At 41.9% G+C, this 18974-nt stretch overlaps 1 protein-coding gene across 1 annotated transcript in view; it reads right to left on the reverse strand.

The window, feature by feature from the left end:
• The window catches only part of TES (testin LIM domain protein), a 28914-nt gene extending 10212 nt beyond the window's left edge, over window positions 1–18702 (reverse strand). The window contains exons 1-2 of the mRNA XM_035544368.2: window positions 18472–18702; window positions 5921–6006 (exon numbers count right to left, since the gene is read on the reverse strand). Of these exons, the coding sequence (XP_035400261.1) occupies window positions 5921–6006; window positions 18472–18498 (113 nt within the window). The 5' untranslated portion in view covers window positions 18499–18702. The remainder of the gene's footprint in view (window positions 1–5920; window positions 6007–18471) is intronic.
• Between the last annotated feature and the right edge of the window lie 272 nt (window positions 18703–18974).

The following is an 18974-nucleotide window of genomic DNA, read 5'->3' on the forward strand; positions in this document are numbered from 1 at the left end:
GGAAAAGGGCACACAATTTCAGTTATTTGAACACCTCACAGACACTAAGCACTTTGAAGTCTCCCTGCTTACCAAAACACTCAAGCATGAATCGGCACTACCCATTAAGCCTAAATACATCTCAAGCAATTGCAACAAAGTTTAATAAAATCTTCAGCATTGTTCTACACAAGTCCCTTAACAAGCTATTACTTCAGTCTTTTTAATATGCTAATAAAACACTTAATATTTAATTTGCTCATCTTTTAATGTATAGTCATATGCATACCTTATTACCAGCTCCCAGTCATGCCTCCTCTGAGATCTGACGCTGTCTGGCACCTTCCTTTTTGCAGATTTAGTTCATTATTACACCAGTGATGAACACAGCTCTATGCCCCAGTGTACATGCAACTTGAGTTCAAGCAGTTAGCCCACTTAAACAACAGCTTACCAGATATTTTCTCCGCTTTTTCAACTTAAGCCTTTAGCAACAAGCAGCCCCAGCTTCAATCTTGCCTCTTTGCAGGCCATGCTTTAGTAACACAGGTGACTGAACAGACACCCTCAGGTGACCTGCACCGTCAGCAAGCGAAGTGTGGTCTTGCTGTCCAGAATCACCCTGCTTCCAAACCAAAACCCATCGACAGCAATTCATACGGTTGTGCTGCCTGTGTGCTCATGACAGCAGTATGATGGTTTGTCTAGCTCTCCCTGCTCCGCAAGGCGTTCACTTACAGAGCAGTAGCAGTGACAGCCTGCAGAGACCAGAGCCATCACCAGCAAGCTGCAGGGGAATTCTTGTCCTCATATTTTTCACAGGTACTAGAAGCACCACAAGGGCATCTTGGTTTTTACTCACGCTAAGTCACGAACTGGCATATTTATTTTCTATTGCAGTTTGAGGTTCTGCTTCTGTTCCCACCTAGGACAATAACCTAACTCGACTGCTTTTATCTTCAGTCCCACCTTGAATACTTAGCATTTCTCGCTAGTTTCAATATCCTTGAGAGATTTTCTGTTGTCCTGATAAACAGATGAACAAATATTTGCAAACAAATGAAAACATACAACTTGTTTTCAGGTCCTTCCTGGGCCTCACTGTGCAAACTGTCATAAAGCTACTGTGGTTTATACTTGCATTAAGAAAGGTCATCTTCCTTATGATTGGTAATCTTCCCCTACCTCATGCTTACTTACATTAAGAAATTGACTGTGTACTTTTCAGTCTTCCTGTGCTTTCAAGGAAAGAATGAATCACTTTTTGCAAGAAGCTGTTAGAGGGGCTACATGACAAGACTAAGTGTGGTTGCGCATTAAAACATGGATTACTGGCATGAGAACTTGTGAATAAGTCTCCAAATGCATAAGGAAGTAGTCCAGCAAGAATTTGGAGAATCCTGAGTCACAGCTGATGTCAGTCTATTCTGGTAGGTTGCAGGAAAAACCCTGAGGCTGGTGCCATTTCCTCTGCTCCCCAAGGCTCCACTGGATCTCTGCCATATGAAGACATCTGTGCACTGTTTAACAGCCAAAAAAGGGTTTCCTGTCCCAATTTATAATCCCTTTTCTTCATTAATTCACAGCACTAAATGTCAACTGGGTATCTTTTACACATACAACTCTAATGCAGAGCACTGTCTATAATTTAGTCATACCTTCTTTCTCTAAGCTACCATATCAGAGCCCTGTTCATCAGTCACTGTCCCTTGCGTTTTCTTTGACTATGATACAGCTATCTTACTGTAGTGACTACAACACATTACCTTGAATTTAGCTTTTGCAAGTCTGTCTGGTAACTGACACTTAATGTTTAGTGTCAGTGTTAAAGCAAGGACCTCACATGCGCTGGGACTGCCAGTTGCTTTTATATATAGACAGACGGAGTTCAATTTATCTGATTCTAACTAGAAAAGAGGCAGCGAGACTTTGTTTTCTCTATGTACTTTGTCAATGGTTGACAATAATGGGGATAGCATAGGGGGGAAAAATATTTCTCTCTCACTTGAGGGCATTAAGCAGAATCCCCATTGAAGGAGGCACTAGAGATTCCTGCTTACGTGTTCGCAGCTGTCAGGACTTCAGCAGAGAAGCTGCCCCTCCAGTCAAATCTCAGCAGTTTGATAAGCTTTTCTTATTCAAAAGATGGCAGGAAAGGAGCAAGCTTCAAAATTCATGGAATTCAAAGTCATGAATCATCGTAGAAGACAGATTTAGTGGATCGTGTCTTGCTTCCAGGTCTTGGATGGGTACAAAGAAGGGAAGTAGATTGCATGCTCTCCCCCCATCTCATAGGCCTACGAATTCCCACTTCCTGTATTTCTGCTAACTACAAGGTTCCTTCTACAAAACCAGATGTCACCCATCCTCCTCTTTTTCGAGGTTTTTGTGTATGGAGAGGAAGAATAATTCAGATTGTGACTTTCTACACTGGCTTTGTGGTGACAGGAAGAAGCATCTGCAAGCCCAGAGGAGCATTTGCAAGCCCAGAGAAGCTCTCAACAAATACCTGGCAAATCTCAAGGCTTGTGTCCTCCACGCAAAAAGGCTAAGTTCTTCCTATGATTCCTTCTGTTTCCTTGTTATTAACACAGTACTAATTGTATTGGCAATTACTACAGCTGTGCCTCAGTACTGGCCTGTCAGCCTTAGTTTCAGAGAATGCTGAAGCCCACCTCAAGCTCTCTCTGCCTCCCAGGGGTTGTATCTATGCAAAGAAGCCAGTTGCTAACAATGGTCATTCCCAAGCTTATGATTCTTATCTCCAGAAGTTTTTTGACACCTTGGCAAGCCATGCCAGATAAAATTATCACTTCCTGGTACACAGGACTAAGATAAATCTGAACATTTCCTCCCTCTTATGAGATCTGATTCCTGCCCCACACTTCCCTCTAGTGGAAAATGCATTCCCAAAGACCGAAGGTTTATACCAGAAGCAGTGTCTGACAGGTAGCTTGTCCTGCTAATTTTCTGGAGGCAAGTTTTGCAGTCTGAAGGAACTATAACATCTGAACTGAGAAGACATTGTCCTGTTTGTGCTGAACCTGGACAGAAGCACGATTCTGAAGACAGCTTTAAAAGCAAGAGCTATTAGCGCACTGATATAAAGCAGGTAATTCTTCACCATTTGGTTACCATTGAGGACTACAGCTCTCATTGTATGGATTTGTATTCAGGTCACAACACTGAGGTTTTCAGAACTTCAAGATTTAGGAACAAGTTTTACTAAGGGCTTTGTTTATCATTACTTCTGCACTAGCCCAAATTAACGGTTCTGCATCTGTATTCAGCCCACCCATAGTGACAAGAATTGTGGCACAAAATGCTTAAAGACTTCAATATATCAGAAGATTATTTTCCAAACACAACCAATATAGAGAAGAATGGTGTAGCAACTCCATATAAAACTTAGCTAACAGATTGGCAAACGTTGATTTTTTGGGTGCCCTTTTCATTTTGATTTCTAACGGCAGAACTGAGGCTCTCCTGTGCAGAAACGTAGAGAAGTTACGCCTAGCTCTTTGAGGTACACCAGAGTTTTCACACATGGGATGAGAGAACACGAATTACATGACCTGCTGAAGCACTTCAGCTCCATCCACGAGAGGGCACTGTCACCCTTACACAGACGAGCAAGGAGTAAAGCCTACCCATGCTGTAGCACATGTGCAAATGCAACTGCTGAATCAGCTACTGTACTGGGTCTGGCTGGCATGGAGTTAGCTTTCTTCCTACTGCCCCTGTGGTGCTGTGGTTTGGATTTGTGGATAAAACGTTGGTAGTACCTGCTATTGTTGAGCAGTGCTTGCACTTTATTTCTTATTCTGCTTCCTCTTCTGCAAGTAAGGTAGGGGTGGGCAGCAAGCTGGGAAAGGACATGGGGTGGGGAAGGGAATGCTACACCAGGACACTAAGTAAACAGGCATTCAGAATCCATCCCTTTCTGTTCCAGTGATGAACTCCTGAAATCCCTGCATCATGCAAAACATTAAACAGTTTTCAAAGGGAAAACGTCCTACACAAAACTGATTTCAGACTTCAGATTCACACCCTGTCCCCAGTAGCAGATCCAGTGGAGAAGAGCTACCTTCCAACCCATTCCAGAATTGCCTTAACTGCTCAACTCTTAATATGCAACATTTTTCCAACACCTAGAGGCATTTCCAGTCACCTTGCTGCCTGGACTATCCTATGTCTCTTCCATCCACAAATTAAAACTTCAATCCAAACTAAACAGCTACTGTTTTCATGTCTTCTTACTTGCTTTTTAATACACTGCCATCTACAGGCTCTCACTTTGTAAGAGCTGCAGTAGGGCAGTGAAATAAGAAAAACATACAAAAAACCCTCCAAACATACACACATGAGCAGACATGTTCTGATTTGGCAAATATGCTATTATGTGACTATATCACTTCAGACATTTTATTTCTGTTATTTTTAATTCTTCCCCGTTGAAGAATAAACTAGGAATTAGAAGGTCTCTTAGTAGTGGGAACTAAAAATAAAAGGACAAGGAATGATTGGAAGAAAAAGTTATTTGGACTACTTTTTTTTTTTTTTTTCCCCCCCCCCCAAGTCCCAACTTGCGATTTCCCCATCTATTGAACTGGCCCTAAACAAAGATCTTTCTGTCAAGTAGTGAGGGACTTTTCTCATGTAAGCATGGATAAACAATATATTAACTTCTGCAAAATTTGTATTCTGTTTCACTGAATTACCTGTACACATACACATTAACCATGTTCTGTTTCCTTTTTCTAGTACCTCTACACAAGTCCTTCCCGTGTATTAAAAAAACCCTCTTTACATAAACTATTTATATCTTTAGACAACAGATTTTATCTGTTAGCATATTACCACTTCTTGCTCAGGGTTGTTATTTGTAAGTTGCTTCCACAGTTACATATTCCAAATACATAACTCAGAAGCTATATCCTCATCAACTTACAGCAGGCTTTTGCTGTGGGCTGCCTGGTTATTTGCTAAATTGAGTCTCAGCTGCACTCAAATGCTTGAGCATAGATGCAAAGCCTCCTAGGCCCCACCTGCACCTGATGCCACTCTGGCTGTGTTGTAAAGACTACTGTTAAAAAAAATCATCATAAAATAAAAACCTATCATGGATGCAGTTATGACTGTAGCTAAATAGCATAGGTGAAAGGCGATTGCTTTCATTAGGTAGCACATGCTAGTGCTACTAACAATCATTCATGTTTGTCCTTCGTAGGTTTTTCACTTTGAAACTTTTTTTTTTACATCAGAATCACTAAGCTACATCTTGAAGTACACCCAGTATGATCTGCGAACTGAGCTAGTCAGAGTTATTGAGCTGTTAAGGTTTCAGTAAGACAAGCAAAGTCTTAAGGAAAAAAAAAGTCTTCTGCAGAAGTAATGGCATAGACCACTGAAGGCCTATTTACTGCAAATATCATCAGCTCTTACTGTTTTAGAAGCAGTGCATTATCCAAGCTGAAGAACTATCTTCTTTGAAATGTAACCCCCTCATCCCCTTCCAAGTAATTTGCAGATGTATACCAAGTTTCAGCTTCTTTTAGACATAGATAATTTTACCTATGTCTCCATTCAAAGCTTATGTATTTGATGAGAAGCTGAGAAAGCTCTTTGTTACTGAGATGAAGCACTCTTTTTCCCTGTCATCTCTTTTACAATTGAGATAAAGATGTTTTTACAAACCTACTTCAACTGTTTAAAAAACTAGCGTAAATGCTTCAGTAGTAGTACCACTGACTTCAGTGCAGGCAAGATATACATTCATAAGTGTTTATCTACTTGAACACTGTTGCATCGCCAGTGAGAAACTAGCTCTGAACCTAGACATTCTTTAAAATATTTGAAGAGTTTAATGGGAAAAGAGAACAAAACCAGGTAGTACACATTTGCAGACATGAGGCAAAATCTGCAGTGCTCAGTGACTTACCTCCAAAAATGAAGCTCAAATCCTTCACACTTATCCTTGCATTTTAAGCAGGGGGCACCAAATCCTTGCTCGTGGCCCAAGCCCATCTGTTTAAAGATCAACATGAAAGCTATTGTCAGCTTCAAGAGTTATGCTGCATGAACCACCTCACCGCTTCCTTTATAGTCATGATCCACAACTAAAGGTGAACATTAAGCATTTGACTAAGCTGACATCAGGACAGCATTTTAGGGTCTACTCACCCTATCTTCTCTACCTAGAAAAGAGACATCGTTTGCACAAGCCTGTTTATAGGGCTGAACTAGGAGACTCTTTGCAGCCCTGACTTAAGTCTGTGGCACTGCAACCATAGTGTGAGGCTGTAAGACCTAAAAGTCCAAGCCAGAATACATTTAATCCAGCTGTCAGGACAAAGTGATCTGCAATATATGACTTGACAAAATACAAGAGATAAAGTAATAAACATATTCCATTTCTATATCAATAACCTGAGTATCAGATAGGAATAAAGAAAACATTTAAGCAATTAGTATCATATTCCTGAAAATATTTGAAACTACTCTTGACAGTGATGGAGACCAGAACATACCTTTCACAATTATGTTTCAGCTGGACTAATACCAATTTACTTTCCAATGAGAAAGACAAACAGCACAGCTAGTGAGTGCAATGACCATAAATGATATGCAGAGAGTTTCACGGTGAAGAGATTAAAAGGGCATATGACCAATTCATAATGTAGAGGAACTATGAGAGCATATAAAAACCAGTGCATAATAAAGGCCAACTATTCACACAATATATCAATGTACTAGCAAATTTAAATGGGTAATAGCTCTTGAAAGTTTGAAGTGAAAAATAGACACCAAGCACCGTAACTTATGCATCTATATAGAACATACTAAATTTAAAATGCCTCACTCCAGCTCACCAAACCTTTGGGAAACGTCACTCTTAAATCAGCGTGATTAAAGACCATGGAGCTGTGGTCACGGCTGAATGTGTAGGTTGATAGCCAAGAGGCAGACGGTAACCAGTCCCCATGCTCCCACCCACTGCTCCCAGACATGAGGAACGCTTCCAGTTACCCGTGGGTATACTCAGTGGGAAGGACAGTAATCATGAAGGAGACAGCTCACCTCCGGTTTGGCATGACTTACCATGACAAGAAAAGGAGTTAGAGGCTCCTAAGTTCTAGTGAGAATCTTAGTTTTGACAACAATAACATAATGCATTAATTTGATGTGGTGATACTTTTTTTTTCTTTTTCAACTAAAAAGCTTGCAATTTAATCTGAGAAGTCATATTCCTATTGTTACATGTACAATGATATAAACAGTTCATCTTTCAACTTGCTTGTGTCCAAAATGATTACTTGCAAACAGACTGTCCATGCTATTGTTGCATGTACAATGATATAAATGGTTCATCTTTCCACTTGCTTGTGCCCAACAGATTACTTGCAAACCACTTGCTCAGGTCAGAGCACATGGTAAAATGCAGGGATGACAATGGTTTCAGTCACTTTGCAATTTGAAGGATCCCTGCCTCTACAGCAATTACATATCCCTTCGGAAACTACAAAACCTTCCTGCAGATTACAGACAATTTAGGGAAAAGTACTTTAGCAACTATTCAGCTACTGCTTGCAACTTCAGGGATAAACAGAGGGACATGAAGTTATTTCTTCCTTTCTTATATGAAGAAGAAATACAAGCCTGCACAGACCACAGTAATAATATCTTTATCAGCCTAAGGGCTCAAGAAGTTCACACAATAGAGGAGCTAACCTGAAGCCAGATCAGTAGACATCTAAAACACATATAACTTTAAAGATGTAGTTCTTTTTCCATCAACTACATTTTTGTCTGCATTGGAATGTAAAGCTAACGTTAATAAAAATTTGTCTCCACTGCATGTGTTTATTCCTTTCATCTGGAAGCCACAGATCTGTAACATGCACACCGTACATCAGAAAACAACTAAGTGCTCTTGTCAAATCATACACATACTGAACAAAGTGGGGGCCAGGATGTTCTCTGAAGAGGAAGCCAAAGCAACATAAAACAAAAAAAGAAAAAACAGCATTTTTTTTTCAGGATATTTTTAAATCATCCTCCTTAAAAGCTGTTTAACTTGAAATGCACAATTGCCTTCACAAAAATGTAAAGACTATTAACTCATTCTCTCTAGCTGCTACTCCAAACTAGCAGTAATCCCTTATGCTTGGTCTCTCACCTCCTTTAAAAGGGGGGGGAAGAAGAGGAATAATTATGATTTTATATAGCATCATAACAAGGCTTAGAAACCTAGGATCACTAGCATATGGAGAGCTATTGCACACTACACACAGAAATAGCCTTAACATTTCAAGAATTCCCCAAACACAATCAGAAATGCAAGCAAGAGAAAGAGAATGGTTTTCATGAGTGAATTGTTTCCAAGCCTCGTAATGCTTAAAGGTCTTTCAGGCTAAAAATAAGTAAATTAAGTAGAGGTGATTTGTAAATTAAATGGAAGAAATCTGTGGTGCCTAAGCATTCTACCCAAAACACGTTCCCTCTCCCAAGTAAGCTGACAGCAGCCAGCCAGCCTGCTTGCATCTTCATAACCATCTCTCGACACTGATTTCTTCAGTAATAAAGAAATCAGCTTCCACATTCCCTCCCCAGCAATAAAAAGCACATCATTAAAGAAATACTTAAGCAACTTGAGGCACATAAACTGAATTAGTAACCAAGACAGACTCGTTCTCATTCTCTTCCTCAGTTTGCTGAGGAATATATTGTAGTGGATTTACATGTCAAGGTTTTGTTAGCAAGGGGCCATATGGGTGCCTTCTGTGAGATGAATCCAGAAAATGCCCCATGTTAGATAAGGGGCCTGCCGCTGGCCAGAGCCAAGCCAGTAAGTGATGTTGTTTGTGCTTCTGGGAGAACAGATTTAAGAAAGTGCAAAAACAAACAAAAAAAAACCTGCTGCACAACAGCAGGTGGGAGAGTGAGGAGTGAGAACCAGCCCTGCAGACCCCAAGCTCAGTGCAGAAGGAGGGCAGGAGGTGCTCCAGGCACGCAGCACAAGTTCCCCTGCGGCCTGTGGAGAGGCCCCTGGTGGAGCAGGCTGTCCCCCTGCAGCCCATGGGTCCCACATGGAGCAGATCTCCACGCTGCAGCCTGTGGAGGAGCCCCCGGTGGAGCAGGTGGATGTGGCCTGGAGGAGGCTGCGTCCCATGGAGAGCCCCCGCAGGAGCAGGCCCCGGGCCGGAGCTGCAGCCCGTGGAGAGGAGCCCCCGCAGGAGCAGGGGGTCTGGGGGGAGCTGCCGCCCGTGGGGGACCCGTGCTGGAGCAGTTTGCTCCTGGGGGATGGACCCCGTGGTACGGAGCCATGTGGGAGCAGTTCTTGAAGAGCTGCTGCCTGTGGGCAGCCCCCACAGGATCAGTTTGGGAAGGACGGCATCCCGGGGGAGGGACCCCACGTGAAGCAGGGGCAGAGAGGGACCATGAAGGGGCAGTGGAGACGCATCAGGGACTGACCGCAGCCCCCATTCCCTGTTCCCCTGCGCTGCTTGAGGGGAGGAGATGGAACAGGGTAGATGGGAGAGAAAGTGTTTTTGGTTTCTTTCCTTTGTCTCTCACTTCTCTAGCTTGTTAGCAATAGGTAGTAAGTTTCATTAATCTCCCTACTCTGAGTCTATTTTGCCTGTCACACTAATTGCTGAGTGATCTCCCTGTCCTTATCTCAACACTTGAGCCCTTTGCACTGTATTTTCTCCACCTTTATCTTTGAGGAGGGGGCATGAGAGCACAGCTGTAGGCTCAGCTGCCCACCTCAGTAAAGCCATCACATATGTCACATGGAAAGGCCATCCCTCCACATCTGGTCACTGTACAGAAAAGGCTTAGCCTAGAAGCAAAGTGCACATTCAGAACTGAATTAGACTACTCTACATACGCTCGCAGACTCTGCCTTTGTTCACAGGGAGAAACCAGGTGGCCACTTGCCAAAAATACTACAGATATTAAATAACAGTTGTATACAGCTTTTTGAATTTTGACTCCATACCTAAACAGCCGGTGTATGTCAAATGTTCTTCTACAGTGCCATAGCATGGTCTGTTTCGGTTGTAAGGAAGCATCAGCCTCAGAAGCGACTGTTTCTTTTCAGTAGCTGATTCTGCTGTAACTCAGGAAACTCAGAGAGCCTGAGGTGAGGTGTGTTTCATCACTGCTGCTGCCCACGTTTATTCCCCATGCCTTCCAAAGGACATGGCTGGCTCTGTGCTGGAGCACCCAGAAATACAAAGCATGCTGGGCATGCACTAGAAGGGGAATGTGTGTCTGAAAACAGGATGGAATCAGTTTTCCCCATAAATGGGAGTATGGGAGAAGGAGACAGATAGGTCAGCTGAAATACTGCCAGAAGAAGGTTCCTACTGCCATTAATCTTCATTTTACAGCAAAAGCTATCTAAAACCATCTGGTATTACTAACATAGCCAATATGGACTTAAATAGTCTGAATATGGAAGATAAATGACTGACATCATCCATTGCATGCTGTGTGATTAAATAGTTCTCAAAGGTAAAGAAATTTATATGGTTACAGCAAAGTGAGAGTAGCTGCAAATCTGCCCTATTTCAGTTCAGACTAGAATCCAGTATGAAAAGTTGACTAACTTTATGTTACAGCCACATGTAGAAGCTGACTGTCATCTTGAGCTCAAATGGTCCAATCTGAGTGTCTAATAGTTTGTTCACATGGGTAAGAGAAAGATGCCAGTTGGTATAAAATAGTCAAAGCCTGGATTTTCCAAAGTGGTTAACTGAAATGGTTAGCTTTATTGAACACGACCAACAACAGAAGTCCAAGAGATCCCTTTTCCCACCCCTACCAAGTTAAATCCTCCAGCAAATGTTAGTCTGGCTTCTTTGCCATTTTAGAATACTAATTTCAGAATTTGTATTCCTTTAAGTGTTGTGGACTTCAAGGAGCATGAGAAGACACAAGTATCTCCTTACATAGGATACAAAAAAGCCCCAAAACATGGACACAAGTAGCCGTGCATGTAAAGGTAGATGGTCAGTTTAGTCTGATACAAGTGAAATTGTACTATGCTAGTTATAGTTTCTGCTATGTGGAGAGGTATTGATAAGTCTGTATAACAAATTTGTTCCTATGCAGGATGAATTGTGCCACCATTCACAGTGCTGGTAAAAAAAAAAGAAGTTGTGATGAATGAAGAATTATCTTTAAGTCATTAAAGAAGTGCAATGTCACAGAACTCAATATTATCGTTTTTCCTGTAATTATCAAAGATAAGCCCTAAGAAGTCTTGGCTGAATTAAAATATAAACTCACAGCAGTTACGTTTTTAAAGCTTGCATATACTTGCTTTTAAGGATGATAGATTATTTCAAGTTGAAAGGGCTCTCTGGAGGTCATCCAACTACCCAGGAAAGAGGAGGTACAACTAAATCAGTTTTGGCAAGACTTTGTCCATTTTGCAGATTCAATGACCTATTACAATGCTGGACCACACAAGAAAGTCTGTATGTTTAATCGTAATTTCTCCTGTTGCAGCTTCTGTCTACTTTCTCATATTATCACTGCACAGTTACTAGAGTCTGATTCTGTCTTTGCTATTTCCTCCCACTAATTAGCTAGACACAAGTGGTACCAAGAGTACTCTGTCGAAATTCCCCTGGAAGTCTGGAATTATTATAGCAGTTATTTAATAGTCATCATACCCCAAATACAGTGTTCAAATAATGCTAGCTGCACAGAACTTCCTGTCTGTTTAAAGAGGAAACTAAAGAGGAAACACTGAGGTACGGTGGTAAGAAGGTAGGAGAGGAAGCTGTAAGAAAACGGAGAAGCTCAACTTGACGTTTCTAGGTCTCTCTCCCACATTTCTTTTACATCCTCTGAGCCTCAGCAAAAGAACAGAGCTGAGCAGGGGATTACTTCCTCATCCTCTCTCCCCAGGAGGGAACTCCTGCATCACCTGGCAGACGTTTTTGTCTTTCACCTTGCCATGGACAGTACTTTACAGCACAATAATCTCTGCAGAAGAACACAAGTGATTCCACTGTTTCTTTCCTATCCTTTTTGCAGCTTTCTCCTCTGCCCTTGAACATTCCAAGAACAGAATCGAAGAGAGTTCTCCTAAAGCCATTCTTGAGTTTACTGTTAAATCCCAGGGCTCATCTGGTCTGAAGATTACCCAGCTATTAACTCATTCAGTTGTTAGTGGGGCCACATAAGATGGTGTTTCCCATCTGCAATACAGACTTGGAAAAATAAATAAAAACTGTACAGCACAACAGGAGAGATTTCTAAGAGTCTAATGTAGCTCAGAAACTCTCAAAGTCAAGGTTAAAGCCAAGCATTGGAGTGGGAGGGAAAGACAGTGAGAACAAAACCACATTAAAATGCAGTCTTGGGTTGTGCATGTTTTTTATTGCTGAAAACTGATCTTGCATTTGTGTAACCCATACCTGCAGATATCTTCTCTGGTTGGGAAACACAACAAATTGGAATTTGAAATAGGTTACAGCATTTAACAGCTCTTCTCTTTTTAAAGTTTATTTCTCATAATTCCAGAATGGTAAGGATAAAACAAAAACGCTTTTATGAGACAGCATTGTCCAAATATGACTTCTAAGAGCACTGTATTAGAACAGAGGGGGAAAAAAATAGTGAAGAGAAATATCCCATGGACCCTTCTATATTTGCTATTTCTTAACATGCCTAATTTTATTTGATGACAAGTCTGTTCTAGTTTTTTTTTTTTTTTAAATACGTATTTAGATCTAGGGAAAAGTTGACCAGGATTATGATGCAGAAGCTCTTGTAAGGAAGTCTATTTGCACAGAAAGAAGGATGCCAAGAAGTGCCTGCATCCAAGAAAAACATTTGAAAGATACTCTGAGAAGAACAAACAGAAGTGCAAATCAAGAAGCTACAACAGACTACAACACTATACAAGTACTAAGATTTTTTTTATTGTGATGTGTTTAGCTGAATATCAAACAGTTCAGAGTATAAATATTTAAGACACTGCTACAGTCTACTGTCAAAAGACTAACAGCTACTAAAGATCTCAAGTAGATAGAAAATAAGTAGTGTTTATTCATAAAGTCCTGTATTGTGCTAAGCTTGAGTGCAGTTGACAGGCACTGTAACACTGTGTCTACAAATCCCCAGTAAGCACCATTCCTCACCCAGTGCTGCTGAGCAAACTCAGTTACTGTCCTTCCTCTGCTGCTCAGCCCTATGCCTCTTGGAAGGACTGGGCTTCAGAGCATGGATCACTAGAAAAAGCTAATCCACTACAAGAATGCAGGTCACCACCACCTGTTACTTCCAGCCTTACATAGCTTAGTGGCTTATGATAACCTCCAGAACAAGAAATGCTGAGTACCCTAAAGCTCCCCACAAATAACTTCTTGTAATAGATGGTTTTGTAATTACGTCTCCCAGGTTCAAAGCCTCTTCTGATTTAGGCTGCAGAGACTCTCTTTCATCTTGCTTAGAAGAAGGGGTAATAATTGAAGAACCCAAGTGTTTGTTTTCATGTTACATGTGTATTTTGCCCCAAAATCAGTGCTCCTGCCCAGCTGCATCTTCTAATATTAGGTTTTCAAAAGCAGACCTGCAAACCTACCCCAGCTCAAGCCAATGCTTTCAGAAGCAGAAGCTAGATAGCCTCAAACTGAAAACAAGGCACAAAGGGAGAGGTAAACTTAAAAACAAACAGACCAGAGACGTAAATATAAATGTGTCTATTTAAAAATATATCTTACTGTATAAGTGTTATACTTCATAATGTGCATTTCCCATCCACCCCACGGCACCTGTGAACTTTATATTTGCTAGTAAGAAATCATTAATTTGCAGAACACTTTCATTACATTTCCTTGAGGTGAAAGGAATGCGTTTTTAGCCACTTTTAGCAATAAAATCTCGTTCATGATTACTACTTGCATTATTGTTTTACCTAGAGGAAATAATTTTTTTTCCAGGAACACTTGCAGAAACAGCTCGTTATGCCTTTAACGACAGAATGTCATAATTTAAAGCATGCTAGTTTTCCATCTCACCACTTATACTTGGCTTGTGATTATGCCAGGCAAAGAAGTTTTACCTGATCCTACAAGTCAGGCAGTCCTGCATCCAAACTGTTCCTTGGCTTGCTCTCCAGGCATTTCATGGTATTTTATGGTCAAACACCTGGGGAGCACTCTCACCACAAGAAAAAAAAAGTCAAAGAAGGTTTAATTTAACCTTGCTGTCTTTGTTACTCTCATGTCAGTCCTGGATATCAGCTTGGCAAAGGCATGCATTTATACAGGTATTCCAGGCAACAATTCATATCAACACAATATTGGCACTTTTCCCTGCCAACTCTGAGGGTGAAAAAAAAAAAAAAAGCACAAGAAAACCACAACAGGAAGTACTTGCTCCATTTCTTTGTTAAACAGACTTAACCAGTTCTTCTCACATCTCCATACTTGCTTTCATACTTCTCACAGGCAAATAGGTTCATATGTGGATTTTTTTTTCCCCCCTTGATTTTACTATACTTAAGAAACAGTGAAAAAAGCTCTTGTATCATGGGTTTCCACAGCAGTAACACCAAAACAAACAGTGATGTCAGCAGGAAGTGTAACTCAACAGATATTACTAAATCATGCTTTGCAAAAGATGACAAAGTTGACTTTGCTCCTATGCATACTTAACTCATTCATGTATCAGAGAGCATTACAGCTGTTTACTTAGTGATGTCTACAGAATTCTGTTTGGTTTTCCACAATAATGGAACAAACAGTCTCACACACATAGTGAACTACACAGACATACCACACTTGGGAACAGTTGCACCTCTTCCCCTGAACTCCTTAGCCCCCTTCCCGTAACAGAGTTCTTTTTACAAAGCAAGCATTATACCATGCAAGCTTATACAGAACAGACTCCATGACAGATTCTTATTCTGCCCAGTAAAGCATGAGACCATGCTGCCAGCAGGACTGTGACCTACTGATTCATTTTAAGAAGTTCACTGAGGTGAAAGACAGGACAAAAATCCAGACTAGCCGAACTTTGTTCTAACAGGGTCTCTAAGAAAGCATTAAATCTTCATTTTCCCTATACCCCCTAAAGTGAAGTTCAAGAACACAGTGTATATTGTATTTGGGAGAAACAGCGGTCTGTTTGCTGCACAAGTACTTTCCAAGCTACAGCTACAGTTCTCAGGCTTCAACTCTGTTGTACAAAGTTATCTTCACGCTCCTAAAAACAAAACAACAAATTCAGTTCATTCTAAGGAAAAGAAAAGAGCGTACACTTAGCCTAAAAGTCCTTCATCTTTAGAGCATAATAGTGTAAACAGTGTTTACATCGTAGCTAAAGAAGTTGCCATCCAACTGTGCTTTTTCTACATTATTCACTGCTAGATTTATGCCAGAGTTCTTATTTTGCGTCTAAGAAGCATGGCTACCAGACTACCTTCAAAAGTTACATATTAGTTACATATTAGTCCCTACATGTGGGTATACATATGTTCTCCATATATTCTCTGTCCCGAAAATTCAACCCAATTTTTTTTTTCCTGACTGTGGTTGTCCAGAACCCAAGATTCATACCAAGAGACATCAGTCTACACAGCAGACCTGCCTCCTCCAGCCACTTGTGAAGACATTAAGCGGAGTTTTACAGCACAAAGAAGAAACTAAACTGAAGAAGTTAAGTTAGAAATCTGAGCTCAAGCAATCCCATCTTTAGACTCCTCACAGCCAAACACTTAAGCAAGGTATGTTACACAGGACTGCTGTTTTTCCTCTCACATGACAGCAAAAATATAATTTATTTACGGATAAAACAATAGGTTTGAAAGTGTGGTAGGTGAGGCAGTAGTTCCTCCTGTAGAACGAGGGTAAGTTAGTTGTAAGTTGTTTCAGTTCTATTGCTCTGCTGGAGGGGAAGCAATGCCTGCCAGATCAACTGCACTAGATTTGTTATCAGGAAAAAAAAACAGAAATTTGATGTGAACACTGAAAATAGACTTCTCTGAGATATTTTTTTAAGTGAGATTTTTTTTTGTGCAATCCCAGACACCTAGATATAACTACACTATTCACATATCTGCACATTTTTCTCCAGTACATTAAGAACCCCTTGAAAGCCAACAGCAGTTGTCCGAAGAGCCAAGTAGAAGCACGCAGCTGAAGAATGGACTCAAGTACTATTGACACTTGAAGAAATCTTAGAAGTGTCACCTCGGAAACTTCATGTGGAAGTTTTCTAGAAGCAGCAAGAGTCCATTATATTACCCAGTTATAATGGAACAGTTAAGGGTGGGGGAAGAAGCTGTTTTGTTACAGAATCAGCTGGGTGTTAGAGCCTCCACACCACACCCTCCTTCACTGGGCACTCGGTTCCTTTTGTTCAGCTGAATCCAGGAGTTATTGAACAGCCTGCTTCTACATTCCGATTTTTGAGTTTGGGGAGTAACGGAGCAGCAATGCATTTAGTAATAGTGAGGCAATCCCTGCTTTCCTCTGTTCAGTCTTAGAAACTCCTGCCCACCAGGAATTTATTAGTTTTTTTTTTTTTTTTTTCCCCCCTTCAGATTTTATAAAAGAACTCAAGTTATTTCTTTCCACAGTGCAGTGCAGAAGGATGGAGGTAGGAACCCCGACCTGTGGTTAATCCTCTGCTGGAGGTGGACAAAGAAATCTGATGAGGCCATCTCTACCTCAAGAGAGGCTTCTCTCAGAGTGGCTTACTGTCTTTCATAAACTTGACTGAAAGCTTCCCAAAATACTCTCCCACCTTCCAAGAAAGATGGAAGTTGGCAGAAAACAGGAGAGAAGTAAAAGTTAAGGAAACAAACAAGGATAGAAAGGAGATTAGTAGATGTAGACTGAAGACATGCAGCTAATGCATAGTTGATGTGAAGTATTATTTCATTTCAGTGTACAAAATCTGAAGAAACTCTGATTAAGTAAATATCAGTAATAAACAAAAAAAAGGATTTATTACAGAACATAATGTTACATTGGAAAGCTTCCTTGTTCATCCTGATGCTGACACAGATCATTGTCTATTCTTTTGGAAAATGCGCTTTACCTACATTATAAAGGGAAAGAACTTGATAAGGAGAGGTGAACATGGGAGAAGATATACAGAATAAAAGTGGTTTTCTGAACACATGTATTATAGAAATTAAGCAAACATGAAGGTCTTTATTAATGCTGTTAAAAGATGTTTTATGATGTAAAGCTGAATAGAAAATATGAATTATTTTCTATAAACAGAGCTATGCTTGTTTCTTTCGTTGCACCAGCTTCTACATCTGTTTAGGTGCATTCAGAAAGTCTTTGAAGTTGATGAAAGAATGAAAGACGAATGAAGAAAAGTAAGACAAGAGCAGTCAAATAGACTTTCAACACACATGACTGTCCAATAATTACACTGCAATTTAAAGCTTACGTTCGTCTGCTGTAAGTTCATTCAACCCAGGATTCTACTACCAGCAGAACTTTATCGATATTTCACACCGCCTATTTACTTTCACTTGAGATTGAGAAATTCTGAGTAGGAATGCTGCATCTTCCACAAGCACGTACCTCTCCTGGAGTTCAAATAACTCTCAGTGAACAAGCTCTGTCATGCCATCGCTCAGAGAAAGCTGTAACTCAAGGCTAACCTGCTTCAGCAGGGTTCAATCCTGAAGTAACTGATAGCCTTCCATGCCGTACAGCTGCTTTGGTATCTGAGCCAGTTCCCAGTTTCTAAGTTGGACCAACCATACAGGTATATATGAAGGAGCATATGCACACTTAAAGTTACTACACTTTAACATAACTTGGAAACAAAGTCATGCACATCAATAAACTGTGTATTTCAGAAGACTAATTTTCATATACCCACAAGGGTATATTTCACATACCCACGACGGTACATGAAAATTATACCCACAAGGGTATATGAAAGGGTACAGATTTAATCCACGTACAAGGCTCCTTCTACTTTCACAGCCTCTGTTACGAAACTTTGCTAAAGTGCTTCTTACAAAAGAACTGTTTTTACTTCATTTATTACATTTAATTTGCAGCAGCACCCGAAGCAAAGACTCAGAGGCGTGCCCTGATGAGCTCACTGCTACACTGGGGGTTTTAAATAGCGAGTTTTGGAACAAGACCTGGTACAATTGGATTATATGGCAGTTTCTGCTACTTACCCTTCACCGTTTGCCGGTTTGCCTCCAAACCAACTACTCAATACCTCTCAAAAAAGCACAAGGAAGGTAAAGAGACACCCCACTTCCTATGCGGAGGGCTGGCAATGCTCATCAGTGACACACCAGCTCGGAAGTTAGCTCCGGGGACCAGCGCTGCGGGCACACCCCCCAGGTCGGGCACGTCCCCACGTCCCCAGACCCCCCCCAGCAGCCCTGGGGACCCCCATTTACCTGCGGATCCCTCCCCGTGCCCTCAACCGGAGGCGGGCGGCCACGGGGCGCGACCCCCGCCCGGCCCCCGCCCTTACCTTCTTCACTTTGCTCTCCAAGTCCATGCTGCTGCCGCCGCCGCCTGGCCGGACACCGCTGCGCCTGTCGCGATACCGAGGCTGTCGCGACGCCGCCGCCCCTCGCACCCCGCAGCCGCCGCCACCGCGCTCCAAACTTCCGCTGTGCCCTGCGGCAGCCGCTGCCTCCGAACAAAGGCAGCGCGGCAGCCAATCCCCGCCCGCCCCGCCGGGCCGACGGCCAATCGGGAGCCCCGCCCCGCCAAGCCCCGCCCCGCCCGGAGGCCGGCCCGAGGCCCGGCTGCGGAGGCTGGGGAGGGCAGGGGGGAGGCCGGGGGCGAGGAGAGGCGGGGGGCCTGGGGGCTCTGGTGCGGGCCGTAGAGGGGGGGGAGATAAATTAATATGGGGTTGGGAGGAGGAAGGAGGGAGAGAGGAGACGGTGAGCCTCGTGGAGGCCGCTGCCATGTGCCCAGCAGCTGCCAGCCTCCGTTGCTCGCCTGTGTAAAAGGGAATGGGGTTTCTCC

This window comes from Cygnus atratus, chromosome 1, assembly GCF_013377495.2.
Source record: "Cygnus atratus isolate AKBS03 ecotype Queensland, Australia chromosome 1, CAtr_DNAZoo_HiC_assembly, whole genome shotgun sequence".
In the NCBI taxonomy this organism is placed as follows: Eukaryota; Metazoa; Chordata; class Aves; order Anseriformes; family Anatidae; genus Cygnus; species Cygnus atratus.